General features: G+C 39.2%; 1 protein-coding gene across 2 annotated transcripts; it reads left to right on the top strand.

Annotated features, from left to right (window-relative positions):
- The first annotated feature begins 251 nt into the window (after positions 1-251).
- On the top strand, positions 252-19,348 carry LOC123477598 (ribosomal protein S6 kinase alpha-5-like). 2 transcript variants are annotated; one of them, XM_045180992.1, is made up of 19 exons: positions 252-1,009; positions 4,594-4,805; positions 7,842-7,910; positions 8,921-9,139; positions 12,645-12,760; positions 14,157-14,267; positions 14,435-14,518; positions 14,590-14,693; positions 14,900-15,050; positions 15,188-15,349; positions 15,413-15,532; positions 15,628-15,849; positions 16,071-16,241; positions 16,328-16,549; positions 16,641-16,791; positions 16,868-17,085; positions 17,149-17,251; positions 17,319-17,545; positions 17,632-19,348. In XM_045180992.1, the coding sequence occupies exons 2-19, from the start codon at positions 4,691-4,693 to the stop codon at positions 18,010-18,012; spliced, it is 2,946 nt and encodes a 981-aa protein (XP_045036927.1). In that variant the 5' UTR covers positions 252-1,009; positions 4,594-4,690; the 3' UTR covers positions 18,013-19,348. The 2 variants fall into 2 exon arrangements, with proteins under 2 accessions (XP_045036927.1, XP_045036928.1); XM_045180993.1 differs by lacking the exon at positions 4,594-4,805 and having other exon boundaries at positions 253-1,009.
- Positions 19,349-21,278: the final 1,930 nt, after the last annotated feature.

A 21,278-nucleotide genomic window follows, 5' to 3' on the forward strand; every position in this document is an offset into this window, starting at 1 on the left:
TGGCATGTGTGTTACGTTAGATATTTGGTATGGTTCCAATAGTTCCAACGTTTACGTCTAGGGATCGCTAGCATACCAGAGAAGTTTCACAAAAATACGTCATGACCTCTAGTTCCTCCTGTGACACCCTAGTCCCTACCCTTCAACGTCAGTGCAGAGAACTGGAGATAAAGGAAGTCGGTTGGCCATGTAGTGTAGTCGAGAAACTTGTGTGATTAAAGAACATAAACGAACCTTGTTCAGTAATTGTGAACATTCGCTACACCTAAAGCAGCTATCGAAAAGTCACAGTGTACGTTTCGCTTGACGTAAAACAAAACGTATCAATAGCAATGTGTTCGATAAAGTTCGGCTGCTTGACGTAAAACTTGATCAGAAACATTAATTACCGTTTCGACTGCGACGAGTATCGATTGGCTCTTCGTCTTAGCACTTGTAACCTTAACGAAGATGACCTTGTACTGGCAGTGTTCAGACACAAAGCATTATTACTGTGCCCAGACAAAAGTGGGTTAGTGTTTACCTAGTCTCGTTTCCGTTCTTGATTTCTAGACCTTTTGCTAAAGCTCGACTGTCTGAGAAAACAAGGCCTGTCAGCTGTTGTGTTGCACCGAGATCAAGGCCAGCGTGGCATAGATGCTGGTTTTCAAAGGGAAATAAATCGGATCAACGGAATTTTTTTGGTGGGGGGTATTGACAAAAGACGTGCAGTGTAAAGTACGTTGTGAATATAATAAAAAAAAAAAAAAAAAACGAGGAAACCACCAAAGAATGCTAGATAGACTGTTGGACGTCTTGACTAGACTTGTTAAGACAAACACTTATTGTGAAGCAACTAGATACGGCAGAGATGTAAAGCTAATCTTGCCATTAAAGTGACATTGTAGCAACATCGCGTTCGATGCATCGTAACAGTCAGACAAGTGCAATCAGCTTATAACAAAAATTAAAAAAAAAAAAAAGATGTCTCGTCCAGAAGCCAACGTGGTAACCCATGAGTTAACCGAAGGTAATAAATATTCGTTTATTTATTTTTTTTTTTTTATGAAATTGAATCTCAAACAAAACAAATGTGATATCGATATTTTGCTATTTGGAGACGATGCCTCGTTTAAGGAGTTTGTTGTAAGGATTGTTCGTACATTGTATTTTGTTTGTTTACTGTTACGATTGTTGCCACGTAAACTAGAACTGCTAGAACGAATGGCTTCCCTTATTCACAAGTTTGGGATATCTTGGTGATTTTTAAACGTGGCATAAACTCTCTTTTTTTGTTGTTGACAGTGCTACAATGTCATCAAGCAAAATCAATCTTACTATTTTAAAAGAGTAAATTGGTGCGACTCGTGTCTCATTTTGAACGAGCGAAATTTAAACTGTTTCCAACTTGCCAGAAAGGTCTTTCCGTCTCTTTTTGACTACCGTTTTCGTTTTGTTTGCTTCCTGCAATTGTATTACGCCAGATCCTATCACTGGATGGCGGCCCGTATCGGGCACGAGTGAGAATTGAACCCAGTCATGGCTCTTATTCTCCCTTCGCCCTGGAACAATTCGTCAGGTAGTTCGCTTTGTCACTGAAAACGCTATGCATTTTAAAGCCAACGGGTGGCCAATTCCTTGCCCATTCATGTCTCGTCGTATTTAGAATATATTCACAAAAAACAGAGCCTATTTATTGGTACATCTGACTTTGTCAACAATCAACGTAACAGATTTGATTGATTTCGTACAACAAGTGTAAAGTGCAGTGCAAACTTGTAGACGTCGAAAATAGATATTTGGAGAAAAGGCGTACCTTTCGACAAAGTTTTCTACACGACAAAAAAAAAAAAATGAGAACAAGTGGCACAGGACCGTAAATAACAACACAAAGTATAAAGTCATGGCTTGGAAATCGGTGGCAAACAAAAACAAAACAAAAAAATGCTTCCGCATGACGGAGCTTTCTGAGCCACTGTTTACGTTGTTTACGGTAGTCCTGTAGCTGTCATGCAAAGAGCAACAGTACCGCTATTTTCTCATTGTACCGTAGAGCTCAAAATCTGTTTTCTTTCATTTTTTTGTTACAAAGAAAACTTGAAAAAAAAAACAATCGATAAACTGAATTCGAATTGGGTTTCTCTCTTTGGTTTAGTTTTTAATTAAATCAACTTTCTTTCGTCTCTACTTGTTTTTTTTTTCACGTTTCGTCCATTTCAGACGCGTTTCGTCGTGGTAAAGCGATGCAATACGAAAAGATTAAATCGTACATTTTGAACGACTTGATGAAAGAGTTTGTTTTTATCACTTCCCCATATTTTCAGTTGAAATCTCGGGGGTCAATTTTTGGGAAAATATGAGACGTCCTAAGTAACTTTGAAAATCAATTTTGAAAACAAGTTTTTACCTTTTTGTCTGGTCGTCCCTAGTTGATGAAGATCATGAGGGAGAAAAAAAAATAATGGGGGGGGGATTAGAGGCTAATAATTAAATGCAACTGTTATCCCGTGGGAATTTCCAACAGTTACAGCATCTATTATTATTTTTTTATGCAACCCCGATAATGCGGAACAACTGGTTTGAATTGCACAGGTTTAAGTCGTCCGTTCCATTCGCTAATAGGGTCAATAACTGTCATTTTTTTTTTATCTGTATCCAAATCAATTGTCACACAGCTCCTTAGAATTTCAAAATCAAATACATCTACAGGCATCATGCAGATGAATGCGACTTGTCAGTGTATTCTGAATCGCCCATTTCCCAATGTGCTCCTGAGTAAACAAAACAGAAAAGAAGGTCAATTAAATTGTGTGTTCCCATTTTCTTTTATTTTTATTATTTTCTTTTTTGGCAAATGTGCTCGGATATCGTCTCGCATGCCAGCGAGATCATTTAAAAGTGATTAAAAAAGACTTCATGTAGGTTGATCCAAGGTTGATGTTGGACTATGTTTTTGTTTTGTTTTTTAAAACTTGTTTTGCAGGCCCGTCTTAGTAATAAAATCAAGAATTTGTTTTTGTGATGATCAAAGATGAATTGATCAAAGCATTAAGAGCTGTAGTGAAATCGTAGTTGATCATTCCCAGTATTTCAGCTGCCATTCAATTCAATGGGATTCAAACCAGTTACAACACTGCCTACGTGTGTGTCGTCCCAAATTGATTGAAGCATCCCGTCTTTTCGTCGTAAATGGGGCGAGCAATCGACGTAATGCCATCGTAATCAATCCTTACAAGACACCTAACTCCCCGACAACAACAAAACAACTGAAATTCCCCTGCAAATCGCCAGTTCTTCGAATGTCACCATTCGTCACGACACATTTTTTTTTCTTTCGAAAAAACAAAACAATTTATAGTTTCACTTGCAAAAACACGAAGAGAGAAAGTTTCAAAATAAATAAATAAATAAATGCTATGGCCAATTTGTTAAAGGTGGGCTTTAGCAGTCGACATACCTTCTCTTCATACCTCTTTCATTCCAAGTAACACTCATTGTATACATGCCGCACACGCCCAGCGGATGGTTTCGTTCTCTTTTCTTGATCACGTGCCAGTGAAAGAGAGAAATGTGGAAGAGAGAGAGCGAAAGAGAGAGAGAGAGAGGAGAGCAAAAAAGAAAGGAAAGAAGGAAAGAAGGGAAAAAAAATGGACGAAAAAAGAGGTGGAAACCTCAACCACCCTGGCAGTTGCACCAGCATGGCAGAGCTTAGTTGGGTCCAGTCTCGCAGCGAATAGCGACGGGCACAGTCATTCCCTCCCCCTCTCACTCTCCCCTCCGTCAGCCAAACTTTTTCATAGCCTCTGCTTATTCAGTTGTTTTTTCTTGTTTGTTTTGTGGAGCACACAGAGTTTTTGCTTTCAGACATCCGGTGTTGTGTCGCAGTATCACGTTATTGAATGCTTGGCTGTGTTTCTTCTCGACAGTCGTCTGCTATCGAAGTGGTGGGGGCGACCGATTTCAGTGAGACAATGCAACAGTGGAGAGAATCGTTCACGTCTTTTTTCCGCATTCCATTAGTGTTTTGTTTACACGAACAAGAGCCCGAACAAAACAAAATTGCCTTTCTCAGGAAAGAATTATGTGTCGTCGTTTTGTGGGGTTCAACAACCGTTTAGCCGTCGTCGTTTATTGCAATCTGAAAGAATCCAGTTAAGCTGATTTGAGCAGACAGTCACACACGTATGTCACATTGCTGTTAACTGAGCAGATACGTGTTAGAAAAACCTACAACTTTGATGTGTTTTATTTGTCCTTAATGGTGAAAGCAGAAGTTTCGGTGCGTTTGTGACATCTATTCAATATTTTTTAAAGTGTGTGTGTATGTGTGTGTGTGGCTTTGCTTGAAAAGAGCAGATGCCCGTAAGACCAACTAGGACGCTCAAGATGGAGAACTGTGTTTGTCGCGATCTCACTTGACCCCGTTCGAATCAGTTGAGATCGTCGGTTTTTTTGTTTTTAATCTTGGCGTAACCATTAAAGTGTGAAGCGAGTGGATTTTTTTTGTTTTGTTTCTTTTCAAGATTTCATCGCTTTTGGGCCGTAGAGAAGAGGAGCAACGACGTGAAAAAACTGAATTTTGTTTTTGCACCTTTTTTCTTTTGGAATTTTTAGTTTGTGCGAAATAAAAGAATTGCAGAGTGTTCGAGTGGCTGAGAAAAAGAAAAGGGATTTTGAAAAAATTATTCGACGTCGTTTGTCAGTCGTGAAAATGGGTGTACACACTCAAGGAGAGAGTGGATTCTTCGACGACGATCCAGACGAATTGCCGGCCATGGTTCAAAACGAATCCATTGAGCAGCACGAAACGGCTAACGCCACTGTCGGTAAGTGCCACATGTTCCCTACACACACACACACACACAACACACAAATCTACCTGGCCAAAAAAAAAGAAAAGAAAATTGTGAGTGTCGATCTTACGAACCGTCGACGTCGTGTTCTTTATCAGGAAAAAAATGAGACATAAGTTTAAAAAAAAAATAATAAGGTAGACAAAGAAGTTGGCCTCACAAAAAGGCAATGAACGGATGGTTCGGTAAATGACCGCCTTCTGCTATGCTTTTTTGTTTTTAATGAACAGCCGATTGTCACGAATTTTTTATTTTTTTCGGGGGGTTCTGTTCTACTCGTGGCAGATTCGCGGTCGCCTTGTTTCCCGTTGTTCCCTAATGGCTAGTTAACACACTTAGCCGCATACAAAAAAAAAAAAACGAAAAAATCCGAAGACCAGAAGAGAACGATCGTCGAGTTTGGTTAACTACAAGGACATCGCCATGTGAGGAAAATTTGTTGAAACAAAAACAACAACGATTAAAAATACCTTGGCCAAGATGGTAGAAACGGGCTCTTCCTGGAACATACGTTGGTCTTTTTCTTTTTTTTTTGGGGGGGGGGGAATAAAGGACATTCAACCCCAAAGATGCGCTGTGATAGCTCAAACTCGTTCATTTACGCTATGTACCACACTAACCGCTATTTTACGTAGAACAGCTGGCGGCACTCCACAGTGCAACATAACCATTTTTCTCGTTTCAAGAAAAAGAAAAAAAAATTATACTAATGGCGCTGGTGAACAACTTTGAATTGTTATATTCTTTAGATTTTCTTTCATTTTTTTTTTGTTTTGTTAGTTAAACACCTAAATTTTCGCGTGATGTGCATAGCAAAAAAAATCATCTCGTTTTGAGAGGAGGGGAAGAAAAGTGGTCGAATGAATCATGAAATCGGACTCGTTGCTCCACATATCACAACGAATCCTAAACTAGTGTTACGACAAATTTCGTTTCGTTAAGCATCTTTTTCACCTGTCCTTCCCACAGGCATTTTTTTTTTTTTGTCTTTTTCTTCTTCCCCGACCGCGTTTTGCGTATGGCAGGCTCTAGCGCGATAACAGTTCTTATATATTTTTTTTGCGCCTTAGGACATGTAACGGGACCCGCCTGTTCCACCGTACCGTTCGCAATCCCGCTGTTCGCTACCTCGTTGCGCTTATTCGGATTGGGAAGAGAAAACTCGATATTTCTTTTTTGTTGTTAATGTTGTTGTTGAATATATATATTTTTTTTTCTTTCGTAGACTTTTGGCTTCCTTCTGTACATTTTGTACAATGTGTCTCATTCACCTCTCGTTTCCGCTCTATTGATCCAGTGGCTCTAGCCAACCGTATACCGGCTTTCATGCGCCACGCAGCGCAGCACAGCACCCGTCTTCAAAGTTTACCAGGACGATCTCGTTTTTTTCTTTTTCTTTTCTTTCTTTCTTCCTCGTCTAAGATTATCATTTAAATTTTTATTTGAGCCAATTTTTTTTTTTAACTTTAATGGCGTTTTTACTTGATTTTCTCACGCAATCGATAAATGAATTTTATAATCGATTTAAAAAAAAAGGGGATTTTAATTTTAGGAACTGTTTTTAAAAATGAAACAAGAATATTTGTTTGAGTTTTGTCGGGGAAAAGGAAAAGGAAAAGAATAGTGGATGAAGCAGTAAAAGTGTTTCTTGTTCTGAACGGATTGCGGTTGACGCGAAACATTGATTGATGACATGCGTTTGACTTGGCTTCGCTGACTTGTCTGTGCATGGGGCGCGCCTTTCCCGACTTTTGCCGATAGCATTTTTTCTTTAAATTTCCTATCATTTTTTTAAAATCCCGTTTCAGCAACCCAACTTTTCACAAGTTTGGTCTGGTTTGGCCTAATTTATTTTATTTTTTTTTTTCGTTTGGTGCATCGAAACTGACCCACTTCTATGGATATCGCATTTTTAAATGTGTCGCTCTCATCTCTGCACCCTAGATGTCCTTGAAAACGTTATCGACGTTGCGTTTACAGGTGTAAACGATGACCCGTGTCCAATCGTTTTACGTGAAAAACAAACGCGAGCAATTATTGAATATTCAAATTATTTTTTTTTTTTTTTGGTTTTGGTTTTCGAAGGAAAAACACGTATTTGTACCATTGGCAGCAAAACATCAGTTTCAACAAGTTTAGCTTTTTGTACTGCACGGATGAAACTCATTTGTTGTTGTTTAGCTCCACTCCATTGCTCCTCCTCTTTTCAAGCGTTTCCCGATTATTATTCTTATTTTTTTATTTCCTTTGAATTGCTTGTTGGTGTGTGTGTTGTTTTTTTTAAAGAAGGGCAACAGAAGTGAACCAATGTTGGCGAAGCGTGTGAATCAAGTGGACCAAGTGGTTTGCCTCCCAGAAGTTGAGCTCCATTTTTCTGCTTCATGGAATTCACGAAAGTTCTGCGCTCTTTTTCCCATTATAAAAATTGAGTTGTATTTAAATTTCCAGTTATCCGACAATGACTTGTATGTGCGCATATCATTATCCAGATTTTATTTTAATCTTTTTACGCGTATTTTTTCGCTATTTTTGTTTTTATTTTCTTTTTCTTTTTGGGTTGTATCAATGCGAAATAATAGCCACCCATGTGAAAAAGAAAAAAAAATGGCCAAGGTGTTCGGTGCCTTTTACGGTTACGTTACACCCTATAGATTAATCGGCTTTTCGTTGATCTAGGCCAAAGCAGTATTACTTTCTTTTTGTTTTGTTCACTTCAGTCACCAGTTTCGCCATCACGGCATCACAATGCCGTGCTTTCGAAATAAGGTTGCAATTTGGCCTAGTCGAGTGTGTTTGAAGGTCTGTAGGCCAACATGTGAGAACATGTGAGGTTCACGCTGTGGTATGTGATCCGATTGGCTTATGCATGGCCTATAACCGTGGAATCAAAGAATTGATAATGACATATACGATGGTCGCCATTTTTATTTATTTATTTATTTATTTTTGTGTACCTTTCCAATGTTTTGAAATGATTTTAACTTTGTCCTTTGTTTGTTTGGATTTCAGTTAACCTGACCGGACGAGGCCGTGTAGATATGTCCAACTTCGAATTGCTGAAAGTACTCGGGACTGGAGGTATATAATTCAATTATTTTATTCTACCAATTCAATGTTGAATGTATGTCCTTTTAATTGTTTAAGTTTTCTAAGAATTGAAGAAAAAGAAAGAAAAGTTTTCCTTCTTTTCTTGCCAATATCTGCTGTATTTCTTAATGTTATTCGTGGAAAGCCAGTCTTATGATTTCTTCAATAATAATGATCAGCATTTTTTTTTTTTTTTTTTTGCTCTTTATCTTAATGAAAGCTAATTTACAATCTGCAGGATAAACAAGAGATTTCTAAAGTCCCGACCGTGAAAGCAGAAAAACCCCATCTTTTATTTTCTTTTTTAAGTTAACAAAAGGTGGATTTTTTGTTTTTGTTAAGCATTTTGATTATGTAGGGCTTGCTTTAAACTGCTTTTTTCTGGTATAATTTTTCATCGTAAAATTTTTTTTATACTATAAAATAAACGAAGAAAGAGTATACAGCAAAAGAAGAGGTTTCCCCGAGGCTTGACATCGAAGCGTGATCACGTAAACAAAAAAGAAGACATTTTCAAAACCTAATTTCACTCGCTAGTTTGCCTCAAGTGAACTGCAACAACCCGGTTCTATTCGTAATGAATCGTGTGGGTTACTTTAGAATCTGAAATCGAAATTTTTATTTATTTTTATTTTTATTTTTATTTTTTTTTTTTGGCAATGAGGAGGGGGGTGGGAGCACGTGAAAAAGTAGGACATCATTCTACATAGCGCGTAACAATTGCTGCAATCGCCAAGCAGGTTTCACTGTTTCAACAGGCGATCCATTGCACACCCCCTCCTCTCCCCCAAAAAAAAACAGAAATTCAGTTTCTTCGTTTTCCCCTCTCTATTATATTTACGTAATCATTTGATATGGCCATGCAACAGTTGCTTAGTATTCAGGCAGTCAAGGGTCACCTGGAATGCCATTGGTTGTACGTCCTTTGCTGGCGTTGTAATTCAACAATATCCGAGTAGACACATTCATTTTCTTGTTGCCTTTCCCTTGCATTCAATTAGCTTACGGAAAAGTGTTCCTGGTGAGGAAGCAAGGTGGCAATGACCACGGAACTCTTTACGCCATGAAGGTGTTGAAGAAGGCTTCCATCGTTCAAAAGAAGAAGACGGCCGAACACACCATGACGGAGCGCCAGGTTCTCGAAGCCGTCCGACAATCTCCGTTCCTAGTGACTCTCTATTACGCCTTCCAGACCGACGCCAAGCTCCACCTCATTCTCGGTTAGTTTCAAATTTTTCTTTTTTTTTTTTTTGTTTCTTCTTCAACTGTTTTTCTGTTGTTGTTGCCCTTAAACAAGGCGATTGTGCCCATAGTGCTTTTCTTTTACCGTTATGTGCGGTTCCCACAGTGCAAAGTACCTAAACACCGGTATCTTTCCTCATTCATTTTTATTTTGATGATTTATAATTTCGAGCCTAACCAAAAGAAAATGGCGAATTTTTTTATGTCAGCCAACTAAGAGTGTGGCATTGCTTATCTTAGTGTACCAACAAACGGTAGAATAGGCAACGCGCTAACGTAACGCTTTACAGAGAATTGTTTTTTGTTTTCCAAGTTGAATAAATCGATTATGTCGGATAAAACAAGTGGATAATTTTTGAATTGTAATCAAAGCAGTTTCTACTACCCTCTTTTTTTTTTTTTTTATATTCGGAGATTTTCGTGGCCAAGTCCGCGAGGCAACGCCAGCAGACTTTTTCAATCGATTAGGTTTGCTCTACTTTTACCCAATTTTTTTATTTTTATTTTTTACCGTATGGTCTCGCTACGAATGGATCTCTCCATAAACTTGATTCGTTGTCATTTTTTTTTTATCGCAAAAAAAAAATAATTTCTTTTAAAACAATCGTGAAATAAAAGAAGATCAACAGATGTGGGTTAGAAACACAAACCAGAAATGGTAACACACATTTCAGCCCGTCTGTCGCTTCACTGCTGTGACGCATAACGGCATCTGCAATAAAATTCATTTTTCAAACTATTATTACGTACAAATGACACTTGAATAATTTCAATATAAAAAAAAAATAATAATAATTTTTGTTATCAAGTTCCATAGTGTCAAATCGCAAGTTGTTTTCCCCCTCGAAATTATGCAACTAGTTTTGTGGGACATACGGGCCGAGTTTGTCTTTTGATGAGTGAAGTCTTGTCGGCGCAATTCTCTTATGATATATTCTTAAGGATGATAGCCTTTGAGGTGAGCTACCCAGCCGCGCTGTGTAGCATAAGGAATGTGCGCGGTGCGACCTACTTCGAGCATGTCGCTTTCGTCTTTGCTTTCTTGCTGAAAGTTGTGACCTACTTCACTATAACGATGTCGTGCGCGGCGGCTATGCCAGGATAAGAAGTGGGTTGTAACGGTGCACGCCGCTCGGCCCGCTAGTCACTCATTGAGCAGTTTCCAACAGAAAATAAATAAACACATTTTTAATCAGGCTTAAAAAAGAAAAAAAGGTTCGGATTAGAATGGCCTTTGCAGCATTTGCCATTCGAACGGGGCGATTCAATTTTCTGCTGAATTGATCGACCAACCTTGACGTCGATTTGCCTAATGCCATTTTTGCAACCAACGTCCATCTGTGGCCCCCCCCCCACCTGTCACTGCCAATCGGCGTTGTAGAACGCGACCACGCGTCCAACTCGCAAGGTCAGCGTCAATCACTTAGGCGATACACTTGTCCCTTTCTTTCTTCACATTTCATAGTTTATTTGCATAACGAACGACCAGGTGCGTTGATCAAATACGATTTAAAAAAAAAAAAGCCAACGGTTTAGTTTAACGAGGATGTATTGCATCGGTTTATCGATCGATGTCCTGTAAAACAAAATTTGTTTTTTTATTCTTATGTTTTTCAGGTGAATTTTTTTTTAACTACGAGTTTATACTCCAATTTTTTGTTTTCTAACTTTGCAAGGAAAACTGGTAGACGTTGGCGTAGTGCCAATAACCCGTCTGACTAAACAAACAGCTTCTCCTTCGATTTATTGGACAGCGTTCGGTATCTGAAAGTCCCTTTTATAGAGAGGGGAAAAACCCGGATGGAATATTTCTACGGACACGTGACATTCTCTAGCGACCAAATCGATGTCAACTTTTGATATAAGATATCGCGTCTTTGCGAAATCACTTTCGCTAATATTTTGTACGACGTTTTGGCTTAGCCCCCATCACGAGAAAAAAAAATGCAAATTTTGCATTGAAAAAAATTCCGAAATTATTGCAATTCATTTCTAGCGCAGGACGTGATTAGAATGGGGGGAAAAAAGGGGGAAAAAAATGAATAAAAGCTTTGGAATTGTTTGTCATTTTTTCCCGCTGTAGGTTGCGCAAATACAAGTTGTGTTCGTTGGGCACCATTAACAATGGCGCTTTCACTTTCTTCTGGAAAAATAGAGTGTATATATTCAGCTCTTCTCTTACGGCATAGCTCGCCCTCTTTTTCTATTTCGCTTTCTCTTCCTTTCTCTCTTTTTTTTTTTTTTTCCCTTTCCTTGTCTCTCGCTAAGATAAAAACTATCGTTCCAAACTGATCGTGAACTGGTTTCCATTAACAAGCGACTTGGCCTTAAAACACTTTGTCGAATATTTGGGTTATTCATGTGGCACTCTGTTCTGTTTCTTTCCATTTTTTACTTGTCAAAACATTTGAAAAAGGCACAAACCGATTATCCGATTTTCGTGCAACAAACGTTCTGCCCGAACAAAACGAAAAAAAAATCATGTTTTATTCCTTGAATGTACAGGCGGAGGAAGAAGCGGAGGGCGATCAAGGGAAAAGTAAAAACCAACTGTACATTGTGGCCGTTTTTTTTGTTTTCAAACAGTCAATTGTATTTTGAAGGGAAATCGTACGTCATTACACTGGCTTATGAATATTGAGTCGATCCATTTGAAATTGGATCGTTTTGGCCATGGGCTAGTTCCTTATTCAATTCGAACAAAACTCCAACTGAAATTGGCTTGATTCGATCGTTCGTTTTTTTTTTAAGTTTTTTACCACGAAAACAGAAAGAAAATGCTCTGATTTTCAAGCAATCAGCTACTGGTACTTCTGTCCACAGGCCAAAAGGTATAGCGGTACCCCCGAAAGCGATGGCAAATAGATAAAGGGCGTGTCTCTCTCCTTTTGATTTAAAGCTTATACTGAGAAGAATAATGCAATACGAGGAATTTTTACAAGTCTACTTTCGAGGGTGGAAAAAGCTGACGAAGAAGCCGAACAATGAAAGGAGAAACGAGGCCAGATCAGAATTTAAAAGAAAAACTGGCAAGTTTGGAAAGAGGCTGGCCAACCTTTCTAAAACGTTCAATTCACCGTGGGTTATTGTCACATGATTCACGAAGCATGACAGTAAAAAAAACGGACGGAGAAGAAAGTTGGACTGTCTTAGAAAAAAGGCATCTCATTTTGCTGTTCGCGAGACAAGCCTAAAGCTCACGAATCTCCTGTCTTTTAATCTCCAGTGCGTGCGCGCCAACCCAAATCAAAATTGGGTAAGTAGGTAAAGGTTGGTGAAGGTGGTCAAGGCTTTCACCAAGATTAGGCTCTACTCTTTACCAAATGCTAATAAAGTTAGTCCTGTACATAGCAACGTTGCCTTTGTTTTCTTTTCTTTCATTCTTATCCGTCATTGTGCAAAAACATTTTTCACTCCTCGTGTGTTGTAATTCTTCATTTTACTGATTATGTAATTTTTTTTTTTTTAACATTTATTTTGCAGATTACGTCAGTGGAGGAGAGCTTTTCACTCACCTCTATCAACGGGAAAGATTCGCAGAGAACGAAGTGCGCATCTACATAGCTGAGATCATTTTAGCACTGGAGCATTTACACAAGGTGATTTTGATTTTTATGTATTTAAAAAAAAAATTATGTCTGTTACGTAGTGCATTACTAAGCGAAATTCGATATTTAAAAAAAAAAAAGCGGAGAGGAGAACGTCATTGATGGAACAAGAAAGGAATGGAATTGGGGACCAATGAGATGCGTCCGTATTTTGGCTTTATAGTGTATGAATAACAATTTGCAGAAGTTGTTCAACTTGAACAGGTCGGCACTGTAATTTCGGCGTAATTAATCACGGCTAGGAATGTTGTCCCTTTTGATACTCTTTTTTATTTTCACGACTACTCGGAATAAGCAAATGTGTTATTCTCGGCCGTTGTTTTGTTTCTGTTTAAAGGGACGCATAGGAAGGGAATGAAAAGAGGTTTGCGAGGCCAATGGCTATAAAAGACAAATAGGAAAAGAATTCAGCCTTGAAAAGAATAAAAGGCTGGTGGTTTTCGTGTTGCACATCGTGGCGCAACCCAAATTTCCATTTAAAAGTGACCTTTCTCCCATTCAGAGGAAATGTACTTGAGAAACGTTTTTCTTTTTTCTCTTTACATAAGCGCACGATGTATATATAGGATGAAAGCATCTGTCCAGATAATATAATCACTGAAGCTCTCCACTAATTGTGACACCACTCGTATTTGATTTGATTTTTAAAGAGCAGCACGTATTTTGTGATTGCGCGCAAGGACAGATGAACTCGACATTGGCCCGTTCAAATGTAAACGAAGTCTATGATGTTGCACAAGGGGTGTACGCAAATGGCTGTTGCGTTAGCTGACACTGTTCATCGGCCATGTTACGCCAGAAGGTAGCAAACCAACCAGTTGGGAAACTTCGCACTCGCATCAGCTGTAAAACGTCAAGAAATCAAATCGCTTAAGGGCTATTGGTTTGTGTTTGTTTTTTCTAAGTAGGAACTCGATGGAAATCATGTTTTCTTTCGGGTCCCGTTAAACGGCAAACTGCTCATTAAAATAGGCTTTCTCTCGTTTCGTGCAAAGTAGAAATTCGCTTAATTTGAATGCGTACAGGGAGCGATCAAGATACGCTGTCAAAAATTTTAACTCGTCTCATTAGGAAATGAAAATCAGCTTGCAATTGCAGTCATTTCGCGAGATGATTGTCTCTCTATAACTGTGTGGGCGTGCCGGCGTGAATTTTAAACGACCATTGAAATTGCGAATCTCGGCTACGAACTAATTAGACGTTGCGAAATTTCCAGTACGAACCGTCTGATACGCTTCCATCCGTTTCTAACGCGCATAATTACAGATTTTTAGAAATTTCCCCCCCGATGTCTTTCTACTGAGTTGTCGTTTTTAAACGTTTCCTTTTCTCTTTTGTTTTCCTTTTCATGTTGACGTTTTTTATTCGCTTTGCTCATATACGAAAGCTCGGCATCATCTACCGCGATATCAAGCTGGAAAATATTCTTCTCGACTCGCAAGGCCACATCGTATTGACCGACTTTGGACTTAGCAAGGAATTCTTGCCGCACGAGAAGGTATGCAACTACAATAACAAGCTGAACTGTTCAATATTCAGTAGCCATACTAGTAGTTTAAGGATTAAGCATAGATTGAGACACTTTCATAGAATTATTGCAATTCATCATTTTCGATTACAAGTTCGATATAATTTATTCATAATTTTTGTTTTATTTTAAAACAGAATACTAGGGCCTATTCGTTTTGCGGTACGATTGAATACATGGCCCCGGAGATCGTGCGAGGTGGAGGCGCAGGCCACGATATGGTGAAAATTAAAATATAAGCGGAGTTTGTTTTTTTTTGAAGGCTAACACCTTTTTTATCGTTCACAATAAGGCGGTCGATTGGTGGGGCGTAGGAGTTCTAACCTACGAGCTGCTAACAGGAGCATCACCTTTTACAGTCGAAGGCGAGAAAAACAACCAGCAGGAGATTTCCAGGTAAATTCGCCTATTCGCGTTTTTTATTGGAAATAAAAGCATAACCTACTTTTGTGTGTTTACGTCGATAAAAATGAATGGTGCATTGAATAACAATCACATATTTTATCTGCTGTTGTTGTAATGTGCTAAAAAACCCGTGGGATGCGGTAAATAATAGGACAAAAGAAAATTCTCACGTGTTTTTTGCTATTTTCAATTTCTAGACGTATTTTGAGCATCCATCCGCCTATTCCGGGCGAATTATCGATGGAGGTAAAAGACTTCATTAGTCAATTGCTGACCAAGGATCCGAGCCGTCGGCTTGGTGGGGGCCCATCAGATGCTGCGGAGCTCAAACAACATTCCTTTTTTAGAGTAAGCGCTTTTTACACGTATGCAAATGAATGAATTCCGTTTCTTCTTTTTCGTTTGGAAAACAAACGATTTGATATTTTGTATAATCTACAACTATCCAACTTTTTAAAATTTTTAAATGTCGATTTTAAAAACAGAATTTGAACTGGGATGAAGTGGGCAAAAAATTAGTACGTGCGCCATTCATACCGCGCATCGCCGACGAACTGGATGTCAGCAATTTCGCAGAAGAATTCACCGGAATGGCAGCGACAGATTCCCCTGCAATAGTTCCCGCCAACGTCGATAAAATTTTCAAGGTGCTACTGCAATTAATCATTTTAAAAAATCGTGTTCAATGTTTAACTCTTTCAATTGTTTAGGGTTACTCCTACATAGCCCCGTCTATCCTGTTTACGGACAATATAATCAGCGAAGATTTATTCGCCATATCAGCTGACAACAAACCTACGCTGTCCAACATAATTGGCGCGAGATTTAAGGTTTGAATCAGCATTTTTTTTTACTTCTCCAATTCCGAATACGAAACGCAAACAAACGCAACACTTTGACACGTGACATTTTCTCTTAATTTCAGAATTCCACCTTTTTCCTTCATTATCATATGGACTTACGGGAACAAATGCTCGGCGATGGCAGCTTCTCGATTTGTCGGCGCTGCGTCCATAAAGCGAGCGGCCAAGAAATGGCGGTTAAAATTGTTTCCCGTCGCCTTGACTGCAGCCAAGAAATCAGCTTACTGCGCAGCTGCCAAGGCCATCCGAATGTGGTGCGACTGCACGACGTCTTTTACGATGAGGTAACACTTCGTTATAGCCAAGCTGTCACGACTTAAGTTCATTTGAATCCAATAAATAAAAGCATTGCGCATTTGATATTGAAAAGAAAGGGATTGTCGTGTTCGACGTGATACGTAACACGTACCACTATGACGCCATCGGCTAATAGCTCCATTTACGGAATGAAATGTCGCATCTTGGAAATGATTTAATATTACGTACAACGTTTTCCTCGTCATAGGCTCACACGTACATCGTCATGGAGTTGTTGAAAGGAGGTGAACTTCTTCAGCGCATCCGACACCAAAAGCAATTTACGGAATCGCAAGCGGCCCGTATTTGGCAGAAATTAGTGGCAGGTGTTCATCATGTTCATAGCAAAGGCATCGTCCATCGCGATTTGAAGCCAGAGGTAAATTATTATTTATTTGTTTTTCCTAAGGAATTGATGAAATCTAATTCACAGTATTTATTTGAAATTCGCTGTTTTTGAAACAGAATCTGTTGTTTGAGAGCACGGAAGAGGATGCCGAATTGAAAATCGTTGATTTTGGATTTGCTCGATTCAAACCCGAACCGCAGAAACTATTAAACACGCCTTGCTTCACGCTTCAGTACGCCGCTCCGGAAGTACTAAAAACCGCTCTGGTGCCGAAAGATGGACGTTACGAGAACGGATACGACGAGAGCTGCGATTTGTGGAGCCTCGGAGTCATCCTGGTAAATGAAACAAAAAAGAGTTGCACGAATTCTTGTCTTTCTTTCTTCAATCCATTACGATTGTTTTCATCCAAATTTTGTGAATTTACAGTACACGATGCTGTCCGGGCGAGCCCCTTTTCACGCCAACGGCCGTGAAGGAAATGCCTCTGCAGTTATGCAGCGTATCAAGACGGGTGATTTTGATTTCGACGGCGACGCATGGAAACATGTCTCTTCCAGGGCGAAAAATATAGTACAAGGTGAGATAAAGAGGGGGACCAGTTAATTCAATATTCAACGTTGTTAATTGAATGAATTTTATCGTTACAAAAAAAGGTCTTTTGACGGTCGACCCCCAAAAACGGTTGACTTTAAACGAAGTCATGGCTTCTAGTTGGCTAGTGCCAAAAATTCGTGAACCTCCACTCGGCTTCACGCCGTTAATGACTCCTGGAATATTGTCCATTCGGTCTTTTGCCAAGACAACTGAACTGGCTGTCAAACAAACTATAGATGCCTTCCATATGGCCGCCAGGGAGGGATTCAGATTACAGGTATCAAACCCTCGTCCGTGTGTTTTCGTTTCAAAATTTTCAAAGGGTTTCATTTTCGAGCAGGACGTGTGCAATGCAAGATTGGCTCAACGTCGCAAAGCCAAACGGTCATCCAATGACGCTAGAAGCGTTTCCACTTCCAGTAGTTTCTCGTCGAGTTCTTCAGGTACGACTGTCCATCCACAAATGATGTCCATATCAATGAACGTTCCGTCTGATCGGTTTCTATTCAGGCAACTCGTCGATGCGAACAGCCAGCAAAGGGGAAGGCTCTGCCTCTTGGTCTTCCGTTGGCTTCACGCCACGCAAAATGACGTCGGAAGACGACAACGTGTTCAGCTTTCGCGAGGCCCGTGTTCAAGAATATCTGTCCAGCCTGTCGGAGGCTGAGTCTTCAAGTCGGGACTCTTTCCACAAGCTGCAAGACAAAGAAGAATCGCGTTCCACCAAGAACAGCTGGGTACGCATTAGACGTCGTCATTTTTCAGTTTGAACAGTTGATTATTAATTGCCTCTTTTGTTTTCTGCTGCTTGTCTTCATTACAGGGTAATGGTATCTGTGATAGTCTTCCCTCTGTCGTTGACGATAAAATCAAGGAGGCTCCTCCGGCGCAAGATTTGAGCCTACCCGGACCAAGTAGCAATGACAGCATCATTCTCATGCCTATTTCGTCGTCAACAAGATCCAAAAAGAGGCAACCCATTAAGATGTTATTGCACACCAACCCGCTAGGCCAACGTGGCGAAATGAATTGCGAAGAAGATGCGTCACTGGCGTGCACAAAGAGTTGGAAACAGCATCAAGAATATTCTGGAGCGACGGAATTCGAACGTCCACTAACGCGAGCCCGCAAGCGTCACATGGCTCACGTCAACGATGTTCAACCTTATATTCAACCCATCCCTAAGCGACGAAAGAATTTATGAAGCTATATATATATAGAGAGAGAGAAAGAGAGATAGACGAAAAATGTCTTAATCATTTGCCTATACTGCGATTTCCTTGGGACTTATGAAGAGTATTTAAAATAGTTATCCTTAAAAAGCGGTTATGTTTTCGGTTAGCGTCGTCGGGTCGCCCCACGTCTTGTAGATATATCAACGCGTTGTTCCCTTGTAACGATACGGGGGGACTTGTACATATGTCGCATTCTCGCGTGAATGTGTTAACGGTCCGCGTGCGAACTTTTCGTCAACATTCTGTCTCTAGTCAGTCGGATCTGAGGCCTTAAACGTCAGCCGTGGTGTAGTGCTGTGTCCCTGACAAGGAGTTCAAAACAAAATCAGCAGCCTATCCGTGTGTTTTCTATTGAAGGTTTGTCGGCTTAAGAGTGCCTTAAGAGAAATTACGTCGACAGAGCTGAATGTAACAATTTAAAGTTGCTATAAGGTGAAGACCTGCTGGTAAGTTGACATTTTTTGGTTAATTTTTCCATTTATTGGGATGCAGTCACGAGAATAACTTCTTTCATAAATAGGCGTGAAAACGGCTACACTAGTCCATAAAACAGTTGATTTTTACATCCAATCGGCCTTTTCGTTCAAACTTAAAAGCTTCTTGGGTTTCACATTTTCAATCGTGGCTTTTGTTTGTGTTTTTAACATGCCCCACCCGTTACAGTTGTCATGTCGAACATAAGAAGCCTTTCAATTTCGTCGGCCAAGTTCATGGCCGATGCAAGAAACTCTTTCTCTATATGCCTTTACTGCTTTTCTACGGGTCACCTGGCCGTGAGTAGGTTTTCTTTTTTTCTCGAAATACTATACGTGTGACGGACGGCGGGAGTTAAGGAAGCACAGAGAACACATTCAAAACACATTCAAACTACTCACGCGAAAAAAGAAACAACTTCTCATAGTTTCGCATTGTAGCAATTCGGAATCACTTACTGTCACTAGATGAAAAATAATTTTCTTGTGTGTGCGTGTGTTGTGTATGTTTTAACCAATAGTGCTTGAATACAGTGACGTAGTTTCGCCAATTGCTAAACAAGTCGCTTACTTGTTGATGTCGTGAGATTCCGTACTAAGCTGTTAAAGGTCTCTGTAAAATAAAATAAGTGCTAGACGTGACAAAGATAGGACGTATTCGATTCAAATTGTCGGAGAGAAATGATGAATGGGACGCCCTATTATTGGATGAGATTTCTTGTTGTATGTGTATAATTATGAAATTGATATGTTTTGAATATTTGTGATGATACATAGTGTTTAAATGGAGTTTATGATTGTGAAAGGAATATTATAGGCAGTAGCACAATGATTGTAAAGTCCATTTTTTCTTCTGCTTTTAACGTCAGTTAGTTTCAATAATCTAACCTGACCTATCATGAATATTCATATCAACCTATTATGAAATCCATTTTGGATGTGAGACCTGAAGTTCTGGCGCTATGCCGTTATCGAATGAAACCAACAAAGTCGTTCGTTTGAAATACGCTAAACCATCTTGTTACGACAAACACTTTGCAGCACACTCGTTTTAGCCAGCAAACCGGTTACTTCAGTTTCATCTCCCCCTCAACCTTAATTTTTCTCCCAGGGATGTTCATATAAGGCTGGGTATTCGGTTTTTTAAACCAAAAAAGTAAAAACAAATGCAGGGGAATTAAACGAGGATTACCCAAATTTTCTCTCAAAATCTACAAAAAGAAAGACTTCTCTTGGAATTCGATAAAAATTTACGCAACATACAATCGTCAAATTAGTTGTTTTCGAAATAAACGGAATCAAAGTAGCCTAATGTTAGCACCAACTTTGTTTATCCGTTTTCTGCGGTTATTTCAAAACTATAAGCCCAACGGAAAAAACTTGATTTCCATGATTATCATTCAATTCTCAATCAAAATCGTGTATTTTGAGCAAAATTTTAAATTTGGCCAAAAATGAAAAAGTGGGAAGGGTATAGCCTTCCTACTTTCGTCAAAATCTTCCAAAAACGACTTCTCTTGGAATTCGACCAAAATCACTCGTCTCAATCAAAATTGAACGCTGATTTCGATTGAGTGATTGGTTTTCTTGTTGAATCAGCTGTTTAAAAAATAAAATAAAACAAAGTAATGTTACTGCCACAACTTTAGTTTTAGAATTTTATGTTCATTTCATAAACTATACGGCCAATTAAAAAATAAACTTGATTTCCGTGTTTATCATTCAATTCTGAATCGAAATCGTGTATTTTGAGCAAAATTTTAAATTTGGCTAAAAATGAAAAAGTGGGAAGGGAAAAGCCTTGGGAAAGCCTTCCCAATTTCGTCAAAATCTTCCAAAACGACATCTCTTGGAATTCGACAAAAATCACACATCATAATTGATAATTTGGTTTTTAAAAATACGTTACAGAAATTATAGCTGTTACCCCACGGTTACCATAGTTACTTTACGTGAAACAAAGTTTTCAAGCTAAACGCTATCTAGCGACGGACACAAACATGGCAAACCTAAAGTTGAGTTTAATTGTTTCATCCTTCGTAACTAAGGCATCTAAAAATCGAGTAACGTGACGTGAGAATCTGCCATTTTGTCAGCTTTACAAAATCACTAGTTCTGGAGCGGCTCCATGACAACCGACAAAACATCTATAACATTTCTGAACCACACCGAAACCTGTATTGAATCCCAATAACCGCAAACGCCATCTATTGAGAGAAATATAGTAAAAAAACGGGGACGTTGGAGTACTATATCATCTCATCTAGACAGAATCCCTATCGGGAAACAGAACTAGTTTCGTTACAAATAACTGTATTGGAATCAGAAAAAGATGGAAGATTGACAACTTCAGGCTAAAAAAAGTTCTCTTAAAGTTTTTTCAATTGTAGTAGGCCGTGGTTGAAATATATTGATAAATTCCGAATAACTGGTTGATACATGTTCAATATTCATAACATGGATAACACGGGCAGTACCGTGCCGACAATAAAACCTGTTCAGCATAGAAATTTGAAACACAGATTTTTCTTACATTTAATGGTTCTGATTTGCCAAGACATCCGAAGAATTGTCTTGCAATGAAAACAGAGTGGGGCAAGATCTACACTTCATTGCAGCTGTGGGAACACTAGATGAACGGAGTTGTGCTACTTTCAGGTTGACACGTGCCACTCCAGTTCTGGACTTCAGCGCTATACGAAGTGGTGGTAAATTAAAACCAAAGATTTGCATGTTACTAGATTCAATTGCTTTTTTCGCTT

This window comes from Daphnia magna, unplaced genomic scaffold (genome assembly GCF_020631705.1).
Source record: "Daphnia magna isolate NIES unplaced genomic scaffold, ASM2063170v1.1 Dm_contigs096, whole genome shotgun sequence".
NCBI lineage: Eukaryota > Metazoa > Arthropoda > Branchiopoda > Diplostraca > Daphniidae > Daphnia > Daphnia magna.

What these genes read in the sequence shown, in the direction of transcription:
- LOC123477598 (XM_045180992.1), top strand. Translation starts at nt 4,691, where the DNA reads ATGGGTGTACACACTCAAGGAGAGAGTGGATTCTTCGACGACGATCCA. An exon ending in AACAACATTCCTTTTTTAGA is followed by an intron (nt 15,051 to 15,187) that starts GTAAGCGCTTTT and finishes TTTTAAAAACAG; the next exon opens with AATTTGAACTGGGATGAAGT. An exon ending in GTTCCACCAAGAACAGCTGG is followed by an intron (nt 17,546 to 17,631) that starts GTACGCATTAGA and finishes TCTTCATTACAG; the next exon opens with GGTAATGGTATCTGTGATAG.